The following is a 13,539-nucleotide window of genomic DNA, read 5'->3' as shown; positions in this document are numbered from 1 at the left end:
GTCATTTAAATGCATGGTTTTTATTAAGAAATATTAACAGAATTCAAAAGCTGTTTCAACCAAATATTCACTAAATGACAAAACTGCAAAAAATGATACACTAACAGACACACAACTATCCTGCGATACAGATGCTGTATGTGCTTTACACTCCTTGCAGAAAAAACACTCCTTGAGCCTACTGCAATGTAAAAGATTACATGAATAGTGTCTTGTGTCGTTCCCCTTTCTGAATGATCAAGAAATGAAGCTTCAATTTGAGCAGCATCTAGTTTCCTCCATTCCACTGCAAAAACCATGCAGAAGTATTTGTAGTTTTCTGATGTCCCAGTAATAACTTATTAGACAAATTCTGTACATAATTACAGCAGGCACACTGCCTGTCCTTAACGTAATGAACACAATAAAAGAAAGCAAGCATTGTTAGAAGTGGTCTTTACAGTGCTGGCCAATACGGTGTACAGTGTGTCTGAAAAAAAAAACAAGCAATTATCACACTTGAGCACAGTAATGAAAAGAAGAATAAAAGCCCTCACTTGCAGTGGTCATTTTTTCCTGAAATAACGATCCCAGCTGTTTGGTATGTTTTAATGAATGCATGTAAAAGGCTACTTTCTTTTTAATCCGTAATATGCAAGAGACTTAAAGTGTCACCTTCATACATTCATCTGCAGGAATATGAAATAATTCAGTTGTGAATGATGATGTCACACTGTAAAAAATAGCTCAAACCTGAAATGTGATATATAATGTAAATTTGAGCAGAAATATTTTTCAGATTGGGACTTGGTTACCTGAATAAGACTCTTCATCTGTTCACTGTTATTACCCTGATTCCTGTCCTGCACAATCTAAAAACTCACACATGAATTAAATATTTTAATAATGGATGGGGGGAAATTAAATACAAATAACAACCAGTCCATGGGCATATGGAAAATATTTAAGGCCCATGTTGAAAAACTAGCAGGGAATGCATAAGCTTGTGAATTTATGGAGCAGCATTTCAACAGTACACCTTCAAATCTGCTTTCTTGCAAACAAAGACTCAGATATCCATTTCCTTATTGCCATTTGGATTTGCATGATTTACATGACATGTTTCTGACATCAGGCACTCCTCTGACCTTTTGGGCCAGTCCTCCTCACACGCAGGGAACATTCAACACGCATGTGTGGTACTGTATGTGCAGAACAGGTGTGCTTGAAGAAAAACTGAACTCAAAATTGTGTCGCACAAGAAAAAAGGAGATGAAATCAAGTCAAGTGCCCTGACCACTGAATCAGAGTTTCATTTGCAAGGCATTCTGACAGTTTGATATAAAAAATAAACTGCATAGCTCCATCAAGGACTCTTCATGTTTGCGGAGAAAGAGGCAAGCCTTTCCGAACATCCATTGTAAATTTGCATATGCAGATTCTTCTGGCATCTGGTTTGTCCTCCATGTAATATTCTCACATGTTGTAGGCCACATATATAGGGTCCAGCTGGTCGGCGAGGAAGCCGTCCCGCAAGTGCATGCGCTGCTTCTCCCCTCTGGAGTTGATAGGAATGACTCCAGGGTCTACCACCACAACGACCCCCACGATGAGATAGTGCTCTTCCAGAACCACGTTGGTCACCAGGGCAACAAGATCCAGGGCTTCCTGTTCTGACCCCTCGAGCTCCACGACCACCACCAAGAGATTGGTCCAAGTGAACACAGCACTGAGGAGAGGGTGAGAGAGAGTGAGACGATGAAAGCTGAATATAAACACTGCAAAACATGGCTGTCTGGAAAAAGCTAATCAAACACAAACTGGACCAGAATGAAACACTTATAGAGCAAGATATTTGTACTGAAAACACAGTCTTCAGGAAGTCTAAAAGGAATGCTTCCAGTTAAATGAAACTTAATCAACAGCATGCATGGCATGCAGTCAGTTATCAGCAGTCAGTTATTAAATGTTGTTGACTTGTCCTTTTAACAACAGTTCCTCTTTCCAATGCTTGCGGACTATATTTTAGTTGAGTATGATAATGAGCAGGCCAGTTCTTGTGAAACAGAAGTGCACATAGTGTAATTGTATTGATGTGCACTTTTAGTGTAGAGTACTTCAAATCTGAAAACTATAAGCAGATAATATAATATTAATGAAATAAAAGGTCACTTTATACTTAAAAATAGCACACTTTCATGACTGTTTCTTAACACACTTAAGTACACATTTAAAAAGTGCAATTTGTAATATCAAATCAAAATCAAAAAAGTTTTACGTTTGATTCCAAGCACATGCAAAGTACTTGTTTTAACTGCAGTGTGTTATTCAGTATTACAATTAAAGTTAATACATTTTAAATACAATGAACTGAAATTCTTCATTGAAAATGTGTAATTAATATATTTAAATACATTAACTACAAGTGTCAGTTACACTTTATTTTAAAGTGTTTTTGTTACAGTGTAATTATACACTTTGAGTTATATTAATTAACTACATGTTCTTTCTGTATGGTTAGGGTTTGGCTTAGGGTACTTGTATGTAATTATGCATAATTAATAGTTATTATAATAATAGGACATGTAACGTGTAACAAGGAAACCTTAAAATGAAGTGTTATCCAAGTTTCAATAGAAATAACAATAAAGTACATTTTAGTTTACCATGATGTTTTTCAGTACATTAAACTTAATCATATTTCAAAGACAACAGATTTCAGTCTTCCTCGACTGGGCCAACAAAGCACTCTAAAGTTCAAATAACTGCATATTATAAATGTAAACTATAATACATTTTCATTTAATTGCAATTAGCAAGTAATCAAGTGTCCAAAAACATTACATTCAGTAATATATAAGCTATTTTTTTATAAAGTATATTTAGTTATCAATGCTAGAGCTGGCTCATGTGTGTGTAGATGTGTTTGACTCTTTAACAATAGTTATAGTCATGTAGTCATTGTCCTGGAACTATCAGATCACAAAAATACCACAACTTCCTGTATGTTCCAGGAAATAAGATAAACGACAGCATGCCACAGATGGTGTGAATTCTTATTTCGTCTTTAACTCAACACTTCTGGAAATGTTGGAATCGAAACAATGTCTACACGTTTACAGTAGATCTTTTCAAAGATACTGATTAAGAAAGGTAATTTCTAAGCTGGTGTCATGGATGCACCGAACAATGAAAATGATCAAAAGTTCAGTTGTTATAAACGGTTGAAAGGAAACTTTATATTACAGTTGAGTAAAGATTTAAATAAAACGATAATCCATTAAAATCTGCTTCAGTGGGGTACAAGGAAAACATTTACAAAATATTGCTTACCACTCTGCAATGCTCTTGTGTGACCTTATGACAGATGTTTCGATATCAATGGGATGGTAGCGCATTCCCCGCAGCTCCAGAGTCTCATCTAGAGATCCAACCACATACAAGGCATCATGCCGCTCTAGAATAATGTGCAAAAACATAATTGATTCATTAGACGGCACAATTTTTTTTTCTTGTTATGTCTGACATCAATACACAGCAATACAATTAATAGACTAAATAATACTAATACTAAAACTAAATACAAAATGCAGTTATTAGCTTGTCAGGGTGTTCATTGAAAAGGGACATTATTGTGTTTAATGGGTTTTCATCATACAGTACCTCCACTGGCATCTGTAAGTTCTGTGCGACGCAGGAAGCCAAGATATCCAGTGCGAGCCCAAACCGTCTGGGTGTCACCGAAGCTCAGTCTGGTGCTGAAGTGGTCAGCGTGCAACGCCTCTTCCCCATAAACCGTATAGTATCCTGTGGCATTATGGGGGCTGCTCACCCAAATCTGTTTTTAAATACAGTCCCATCAACTCACTACACAAGATAATATAAAATATATATAATGTACCAGGCTCTGCTGGTAAAACGACTTATTTTGGAGGTCAGATGTGGTTTATAACACTCCCTTTCATATTTGAAACTCACTTCTCCCAGATGAGAATCTCCTAGAGGGCCTTTGGTCTCTGTGTTGGCAATTATAACCTTTACCCCAGGCAGAATCTGTGTGTTGAGAAATATAATAAATATAAAATAGATATAGATTAATTACTTTTTTGTTAGTCAAAAGTTTGGATTAATTAAATTTTTTGTATGATTTTAAAAGAAGTCTCTTATGTTCACCAAGGCTGCATTGATCTGATCAAATAGAAATACTGTGAACTATTATTAACTATTATTATAGAAACTTTTTTCTGTTTTAATGTATTTGTAAATTTATTTCTGTGATATAAAGTTGAATTGTCAGCATCATTACTCAAGTCTTCAGTGTCACATGGTCCTTCAGAAATCATTCTGATATGATGATTTGCTGCTCAAGAAACATTTCTGATTATTGTCAGTTGTGGAAACATGACACACTACCAATCAAGTAAAAAAAAAAAAAAAAAAAAAACTTTTATTCAGCGCATTTCTTAAAATAGACAGTAAAGATATTAATTTTACAAAGATTTATATTTCAAATAAATGCTGTTCCTTTGAACTTTTTTATTCATTAAATAATAATAATAATAAAAAAAAGAAATAGAAAATGTAGCAGGAAAAAAATTTTCAACACTGATAATAAGCATTATTAATAACTGAGCACCAGTTATAATCAATGACAAATATTGGCGTGATTTCTGAAGAATTATGGTACACGGAAAACTAAATGTCAAAAATAATGACTGCTGAAAATTCAGCTTTGCAATCACAGGAATAAATTACATTTTACTATAGATTCAAAAGTAAAACAGTTATTTTTGATTGTAATAATGTTTCATGTTATTACTGTATTTATTGTGTGTTCCATCAAATAAGTGCAGCCTTGGTGAGAATAACAGACTTTTCTTTCAAAAACATCACAAAATCTTATTTATTTCACTCTTTTGACCAGTAGTGTTTTTATTATTTATGAAATATGTATGTGTATGTGTATATATATAAATATCTCACCTTCCCAGATTCCATCAGTGGCAGACTGTGCGGTGAGCCTCTCTCGACTAATCGAACCCTGAGTGATGTAAGAAATAAAAAAACCCCAGATCAGATATAACTGAATTTTTCTAATTAAATGACAAAAATGATTTACACATTAATAAATAATTGGATCTGAATTGACCCTGGTATATATACAGTATATGCATCATGAACATCAGAAGTGTTGGTATAGCACCTGTCATGCCGCAGGGCCCTCATGTCCAGATATACTGTGGTGGGATCCGGCCCATGGGTGCCCTGGAAACAAAGAACAGCAGATCACTGGAAGTATGTGATATATCTGCCACCACAGGTTATGTGCTCATACTGCAGTGTGTACTGTGTTAACATCTACCGGCGCTGACACTATATGTGATGACATGTAGGACCTTCTCAAAAACATGATCAAAATTAACATGGATTCTTAAAGGCAAAGTGTGTATTTTATTTTCTTTTATTTTTTGCTCTACTTTCTTAATATGTTGAGACAACTATAATCCATTTGCATATCAGGCTAGTAGCTCTGTGGTGTGTTAAAGACAAGCTCTTTTGTTTGTTTGACCAGTCTGAATTTCTGTTCATCTGACAAATTCAAGAATGGGGCAACCTGTTTGAAAACAGTCAATATATTTTCACCAAAATTTAGAAATTACACACTTTACATTAAAAACAGACAGAAGTAATAGAGTTTTGGTTATTAATTTCTTTAGAGGGATAATTGACCCCACAATGAAAATGACATGATTTTCTCAGCTTGATGTCATTTCAAACCTGTTGACTTGTTTTTATCAACAGTTTCAATTCCCATTAACCTCCATCATGGACAAAACTGAAACTATTTGGTTATCAACATTCTTCAAAACATCTATTATGTTCCACGGTCATACAGGTTTGGAACAACATGAGGGTGAGGAGAGAATTTGACATTTTTTGGAGAACCATTGTAAAAAAATGTATCTTACTGTAAAGCATTATAGGACGGAATGAGGCATTACAGCAGTTACAACGGCCTGACTCATGAATGCAACCCCTGCACTGCAAACACAGCTTGTACGGTTTATAAGTGAGTCTACTGTATATGCACAGCTACAAGCATTGCACAGGCACAGCCTAGAGGAGATTTACAGCATGTACAGAGACAAGCACGAAAGCTGTGAAGAGCAGAGCAGCCATATGTATATATACATGTGTCAGAGTTAATGAGACACTATCACTATGAATAGTATTAATAGCAAAACTAATAATAATAATAAATAAATAAACATCCCCTGTGCTTCAGTCCCACCTAGAATGTTTGAATGTAATTAGCTGTATGTGAATATATAATAAATTATACACTACTGTTCAGAAGTTTAGGGTCAGTAAGACATTTTTAAGCATAACCAATTGAAAAACATAATTACAATCCCACAACAGATTTCTATCTCAAATAAATGCAGTCTTTTGAACTTCATATTACTTAATATTACTCAAAAATACTGGAAAAAATCTATCATGGTTTCCCCAAAAATATTAAGAAGATCAACTATTTTAACATAGTTAATAGTTAAAAGAGTAAATGTTTCTTGAGCAGCTAAAGACTGGAGTAATGATGCTGAAACTACAGTTTTGCATCACAGGAATAACTAACATTATTAAAAAATAACTAAAAAATATTAAAAAATATTAAAATATTAAAAATATTAAAATAGGACAAAAGTTACTTTAAGTTGAAAAAATATTTCACAATACTATTCACAATCTTTTTGAGCAAAAGAGACTTCTTTCAAAAAATATATAAATAAATTAAACCTCACAAATATCTTACCAACCTCAAACCTTTGAATGGTAGTGTGTTTTATGTTCTGAAATAAAACATGTACTGTATGCAATGGTGCTGTATTCAACTAAAAGATAATATAATGTTATAAAAATTATTAGATAGAGACTGGAAGCAAAGCATTCTTTATGTCATGCACACGAGCATTCCACACACAAACACACACACACACACAGACACACACACACATGGAAAGCAGAGCCTTTACAAGCGTCCTGGAAGCCCCCTGCTAGCACCCCTGTGGTCCCCATCTGGGTCACAGTACCTGCTCCGCCAACTTGCCCAGCCTGTTGGGCTGACGAGAGGGCATGGAGCAGCAAACAAACACAGGCGTACATTTAATACACAAACAGATACATTAACATACAGTTACAGACAAGCATCTGGGCCAGTGAACAGAGCATAAGGGTGCAGAGAATTATTTCAAAACAATAACAACAGATAAAGGCCTATTCACAGAAAGAGCGATTCGACAAGGCAACACAAAACCAAGCGTGATATTGCATTTCAAAAATGTTACTTGCCCGAGGAACAAATAGCTAATTCATGCGATGTAATGTAAAATTCATACCATGGCTAAAATGTAATATATCTAGCTTTTGGTGTGAAGAGATTTGGGGTGCATTAGTTGGTTTTAATATATTGTTGTGATAAAAGTCATGGACATTCCACACTTAATGTGAACAGGTCTTTCAAAAGCTCACATTAGGATTTTTCTACTTAATAGAAGCATGACTTGATCACTCACCTGAAGACAAATGGCCACATTGACCCTGCAGCCGAAGGTGGTGCTGACGGCCCGTGAGGAGAGCCCCAGGTCTTTGAAGATCTTGGAGAAGGACTGTGTAAGTGTGATGCGAGGACGTTCTTCAGCCACCACCATACAGGTCCGTACACACGACAGATTCACATTCCGTAACTACAGGGGTACAGATAGAGGTTCAACTCAGTGGAACACATCCCAAACAAATCCAGCATATGCCCTTCACAAATAGAAGTAAAACTACTGTAAGATGAACAGGAGATGCTAGAATATGCAAATACACAAAAATATGGCTTAGTCCAAGATGATAAAAAACGTAAAAACACAACAAAACAATTAAATTCAAAGACTTTTAGCAATTGTTGATCATAAGAATTATATATTTATTTATCCAGTTTACAGATTATGATTTTTTTATATTCCAGAAAGAAGTCAAAATGCTCACCAAAGCTGCATTTATTTGGTCAAAAATACAGTAAAAATAGTAATATTGTGAAATATTAATACAATTTAAGTGAACTGTTTTCTATTTAAATATATTGTAAAATGTAATTTATTCTTGTGATTCAAAGCTGTATTTTCAGCATCATTACTCCAGTCTTCAGTGTCACATGATCCTTCAGAAATCATAATAATTTGCTGATTTGCTGCTCAAGAAACATTTATTATTATTATTATTAGTACTGAAAATAATTGTGCTGTTTCATATTTTTGTGGAAACCATGATACATTTTTCCAGGATTCTTTGATGAATTCAATTGAAACTGAAATGTTATGTAACATTGTAAATGTCTTAACGGTCACTTCTTATATTCTTGATAAATAAATGTTAAAACATTTTCAAACAAACAAAAATATATATGAAACATTATGTGGACCGTGATGGAGATATAACTGACCCGCAGAGCTTCAGTCTGGGAGCCCAGGCCTTTGGTACACATCTCCATCACTGAATACGAACAGAACGTCACTCGTACTTTATACTGACTGACAGCAGAAAGCCACAGAGACGGATTGGTCTCCAGCTCCAGAGGAGGAACCAGAATAGACTGATGGCCTGAGTACACACTGCAAGCACAAACATGATTTACATTACTGTGCATCACATAAATAAATATAGTATCACAGTATCCAATCTGTAAACAGGCTCTCACCTGCAGAGACACCAGAGGGCAAAGCCCAGGCCACAGTAGGGGTCCAGACAGATGGCGATCTGTCGAGAGGGGTACAGCTCACACTGCAGCTTAATAGAGCGACACAAGGCACTGGTGGCAGCATGGGACATCTGAGAGAAACACACAGTGTTAGAAATGTCAGTCCCACATTTTTAAATGAATGTGTTATTGGCACTTGAATGACGGGTTAGACAGCACCTTGACCCCAGCGAGGATCCCTGTGGTAGAAACACTGAAGTCCAGGTAGGCCAGCATCTCTGGAGTGGGAGGCTTGTAGATCTGAGGAATTCTTTTTCTTGGGAGATCATCTGAATGGAATCAATCAACTTCATTTATCATTTCTTTTACAAAGGACTGTAATGATAGAATAGTAAAAAAGTGTCTTTACCTGTGTCCAGTATCAGTGGCCACATTTTAATATCTACAGCGGCCGCTGCCTCTTTGGATTTCAGTAGTTTCATTATTGCTTGAGTTGTCAGGATACATACAGACTTACTGACCTGTTAAACACATGCAACAGCATAGACAAGTTACAGCAGGGAATACAACATAATCTTTAATTAATCAGATACTGGCTTCAGGCTAAAATAACTTCATGATAAGAATCTTGTTATTTTGATATAAACATTTGGACCACTTAAACTGCCAAAAATGGTACTAGAATTATTTGTTTGGAATAAAACTTGATTTGATATTTAATAAAATAAAATAAAACAAAACACATTACGAGTGAGTTTCAATTAGTTAACATTAGTTAATGGGTATCATGAACTAACAATGAACAACAATTTTTACAGCATTTATTACAGAATTATATCTAGGTTAATGTTAATTTATAAACACACTGCAAAAATAATTTTGTATTGTTTTTCAGTGTTGTATTGTTTTACACACACACACAAACACAAATGTTTTAAAACATAATACGTAAAAAAAAAAAAAAAAAACTTTTTTACTTCATGATTCCTACAAAATTAATATTGCTGGGTTGTTATCCATAAAATTATATAAAATGCAATATTACAGACGGGTCACAAGGGGGCGCTAGTGTTTCTGTTTATTAGCGGTGGAAGCATGGCTATGGTAAACATCATGTGCTGCACTCAGAGACTGAAGTTAAGTTACCTCTACAATCATTTTAACGGTTGGCAGGGTTGTGGTTAAGTTCTGCTGGTGTGGAGGCCTGACGGTGACTGGGACACAGCCGGCGTACAGACAGCCATAGAAAGTGGCAATCAGATCAATACCTGCAAAGTAGGAAGACAGAGAAGTATTGAGCCCCACAAAACATGAGAGCTGAACACTAGAGTGACCAAACGTGCCATTTTCCCAGGACACGGCCTGGCCAGGAGTTCTATCCAGGTTTTGGCTTTGGTTTCCTGTTTTCATACTGAATGAAGGTTATGATCGTTTAACCAATAATGTACAGACATTGTATGAAATCGACCAATGGTGATGTGTGAGAAGGTGGGATCTACAGAGAACGGTCAAAGTGATACAAACACTGGACTCGAAGCAGCACTGAGCAGACCGATCTGTGTATGACATCAAAGTACTGTGAGAGTGATTCAAAAGTACAAGAAGCCGGATATTTTAGGCAATACAGAAATCCTGGCCAGGACGTGTCCTGGGAAAATGACACATTCGGTCACCCTACTGAACCCTCTTTATTATACCACAGTAATACAAGTCTCTCTCTATCTTACCAGGAGGATAAACGAGTGCCACATGGTCTCCAGCGTTAAGTCTGCCTTTTTCCATCAGCGCTACGGCCACACGCTCTGCTCGCTTGTGCAGCTGTACACACGAGGCTGTGTTGGCCACAGTGCCCTGAAAAAACACAAATTTAAAAGACATAAGATGACAGTAAATATACACAATCTGACTCTGAATGCTGGGATGATGAGTTTTGTACCTTGGCGTTGAGCAGCAGAAACAGAGGGTGATCTGGTGTGGCCTGAGCCCTCCACTGCAGAACATCCGGCATATACAGGAACTACGAGACGAGAGACGACACATTCACACAACACTACACTTCAAGATCACGCAGTGTCCTAAAGAAGTGCACTTCACTGTATCGAATGTGCACGTGTAGTGTACTTCAAATCTTAGAAGTACATTCTACTTGCAGTTATTATAATATTAATGAAATAAAATATAAATTTCAACTATAATAAATTTAAATACAAGTAACATGTTAAGTGTCTGAAAATATTACATTCAGTTCACATCTAAGTATATTTTCTTAAAATATAATATTTCCATAATAATGTCTCTTTTTAAAAAATATGCTAAATGTACTTCTTTTTCTCCAGTGACCAGAGAAAATGGGGTTGATCTTTACCTGCTCGTTGTCTTCCAGCTGTGAAACATCTCTCCCACAGGCCTGTGCAATCCTCTTTCCTGCCACTAGGTTTCCAACTATCATGGAAGCAGGACCCACCTCTGAAACAAAAGAGTCAACAGGTCATGTGATATGCAAAATACACCACACCTATCAAAAAAACAACAACAAGCACCCAACACACATGCAGGACTCACCTGTGCCCGGCTGCTTCTGTCTAGGTTTGGGCAGGTTGGTGACACAGGTATGAGGACACATGAGGACGTTGCAGGGGTGCAGGGCTCCCTCCAGGAAGCGCTGTTTGGTCTCTGAGATGTGGATGCCGCCCAGAGGAGCTTTGGGGAGTGTGTTAGCCGGCACCAGAGCCAGACAGTACACTCCCACCTGATGGATGCTGTCAATAGCCTGAGAGTGAGACAGAAAGTGCTTAAGAAAATATGCATGTGCGTGTGTGTGAGTACTGTTTTGTGCACATTATAAGTAAATTCTTCAGACACACCAACTCATTCTTTATTATAGCTTTTTTTAGAATTTTAGAAAAAGCAAAATTATCAGTAAAACATCAATGTTGAAATGTAACATAGAAATACAGGGTTGTTATTAAACCTTTATGCAGGTTTCTGCATTTTCCAAATAGAAGTATGATCCCCATGAATTGCACAAATACATATGCATCTGATATGAATACTTTATGTGCGTATGCGTGTTCACCTGCAGCACACGGCTCATCCACTGGAAGCTGTCCTCCTCTGAGCCGTCTGGCCTCTGTTCTGCCACCACAACTATGCGTTCATCACGCAGCACTGATACAGAGAACACCGCAATCCTGCAAGAGAACAGCGATGCAACCGTCAGTCTGAGCAGAGAAGCACACTCATCTCAAGTCAAGAGGAAATGCCCAGTTGAATTACCTTCCTCTGTACACAAACTTCATGGGCTCCACGGCCAGTGCTGTGGCCACCACATCATCTGCGTTATGTCTCCGTCCACTCACCATCATCAGTCCGTCCATCTTTCCCACCACAAACACTAGATTATCCTGAAACACGAGAAACAAACCCATTCCAGAAAAGATGAACCCTGCATGTTGATATATATATATATATATGACATGGAAGATTTATACAGCTTCCAAAAGCACAGTTTTGGCTTTAGACAAGTAAACCCACCGGCCCGATGAAGCCCAGGAGAGATGTGCGTGTGAAGGGTCTGTCACTGATGGGAGCTCCTGAGGACGTGACTGGAATGGTCTGAAAGTAAGCAATATCAAGTCCTTATTTAATCTTGTGATAGCGAGCATCAAAAACCTTTTTTAAACATGATTATAGCACATAACTCTAAAAGCTTTGCAGTGATGACTAGTGGTGTGAACTCTTCACTGAACAAACAGTTATCATTCATTATTATTGATGCTTTTTTATAGCTTTTATATGTTATGCCAGAAGCTGACAAAAAATATAATTGATCAATACTGTTTTAGGGAAAATGCTAATGATGCCTTTCTAGGGTCATTTAATTGATTTATAGACTCAGAAATTTCAATTAAGTATAATAATAAGACTACTAGCTTTTTAACGAGTGAATAATTCAACGACTCACTCGAAAAGATGCGAAATGCACAAGTGGTGTATAATGTAACCTTCAGAAATCCCACTGAATGAATCAGAATGAATCTTTGATGGATTAGAAGATTTGAAACACCGAAGTTAATCAAAAGTGCTACCAAAAGGGCTGCACGTTTAACTGAAATAAAAAAGAAAAACACAAAATGATCTTTTGTTTCTCCACACTAACCTCAAAGACATTCTTGGTCATGCCTGGCAGACCATAGTAGGAGATTCCCGTACTGCTGGAGCTAATACAGATTTCTCCAACCTCATCCATTCGACACAGGTACGGTGTGCCTTCAACCTGGATCACACACACCAGCGCTGCACGCACACACACACACATTACATTAGTACCCAAGAGGAATTAAAAAATGTGAACAATAGAATGTATGTTAAACAGTAAAGCATTTATCTACAGTTCATCCATCACATTATGGATCAGTCCATCCATCAGTGAGAGTCCAGCAGGTCTCACCTCCAGGCATGACCTGTCCTACATCCTGGACAGTGAGCACAGAGAGCTTCTCCTCGGTGTCTACTCGAATCACCCCATAACTCAGACCGCTCATGGACAGCACTGCCTTCCCCGGAGGAGGAACGCCCATCTCTGGAGGCCTGAACACACACAAACACAGTCAACATGGATTTGAGTTCTGCTTGGAATAGGACTGCTATAAGCAAATTTAAATGCAAATACATTTACATATCTGAGAGGGCAACTGGACTGCATTACATAACACATTTTTTTATAGTAAGCAGTGTTTAGTGCATACTGTACAGTATGCATGCAGTACAATAACAGTGGGTAAATAGTCTTGTTGAAGCTGCTGCAATGTCATGAG

General features: G+C 37.0%; 1 protein-coding gene across 5 annotated transcripts in view; it reads right to left on the bottom strand.

Annotated features, from left to right (window-relative positions):
• Position 1: 1 nt before the first annotated feature.
• The window catches only part of LOC113053420 (disco-interacting protein 2 homolog A-like), a 104,436-nt gene continuing 90,898 nt past the window's right edge, over positions 2-13,539 (bottom strand). For 3 of the 5 annotated variants that reach the window (XM_026218429.1, XM_026218431.1, XM_026218432.1), the window contains 22 exons: positions 13,173-13,312; positions 12,882-13,018; positions 12,257-12,337; positions 11,999-12,126; positions 11,799-11,913; positions 11,285-11,492; positions 11,088-11,188; positions 10,659-10,739; positions 10,450-10,573; positions 9,869-9,990; positions 9,132-9,243; positions 8,942-9,051; positions 8,723-8,853; positions 8,468-8,636; positions 7,554-7,724; positions 7,071-7,100; positions 5,183-5,244; positions 4,963-5,020; positions 3,958-4,032; positions 3,643-3,817; positions 3,313-3,436; positions 2-1,708 (listed from right to left, as the gene is read on the bottom strand). In XM_026218429.1, the coding sequence (XP_026074214.1) occupies positions 1,456-1,708; positions 3,313-3,436; positions 3,643-3,817; positions 3,958-4,032; positions 4,963-5,020; positions 5,183-5,244; positions 7,071-7,100; positions 7,554-7,724; positions 8,468-8,636; positions 8,723-8,853; positions 8,942-9,051; positions 9,132-9,243; positions 9,869-9,990; positions 10,450-10,573; positions 10,659-10,739; positions 11,088-11,188; positions 11,285-11,492; positions 11,799-11,913; positions 11,999-12,126; positions 12,257-12,337; positions 12,882-13,018; positions 13,173-13,312 (2,707 nt within the window). In that variant the 3' untranslated portion in view covers positions 2-1,455. Of the gene's footprint in view, positions 1,709-3,312; positions 3,437-3,642; positions 3,818-3,957; positions 4,033-4,962; positions 5,021-5,182; positions 5,245-7,070; positions 7,101-7,553; positions 7,725-8,467; positions 8,637-8,722; positions 8,854-8,941; positions 9,052-9,131; positions 9,244-9,868; positions 9,991-10,449; positions 10,574-10,658; positions 10,740-11,087; positions 11,189-11,284; positions 11,493-11,798; positions 11,914-11,994; positions 12,127-12,256; positions 12,338-12,881; positions 13,019-13,172; positions 13,313-13,539 lie in introns of those variants that run through there. The other 2 variants (XM_026218430.1, XM_026218433.1) reach the window with 2 other exon arrangements.

The sequence above is a fragment of the Carassius auratus genome, chromosome 34, assembly GCF_003368295.1.
Source record: "Carassius auratus strain Wakin chromosome 34, ASM336829v1, whole genome shotgun sequence".
NCBI lineage: Eukaryota > Metazoa > Chordata > Actinopteri > Cypriniformes > Cyprinidae > Carassius > Carassius auratus.
The sequence above is the reverse complement of the archived record's forward strand: the minus strand, read 5'-3'. Positions and strand labels throughout refer to the sequence as shown.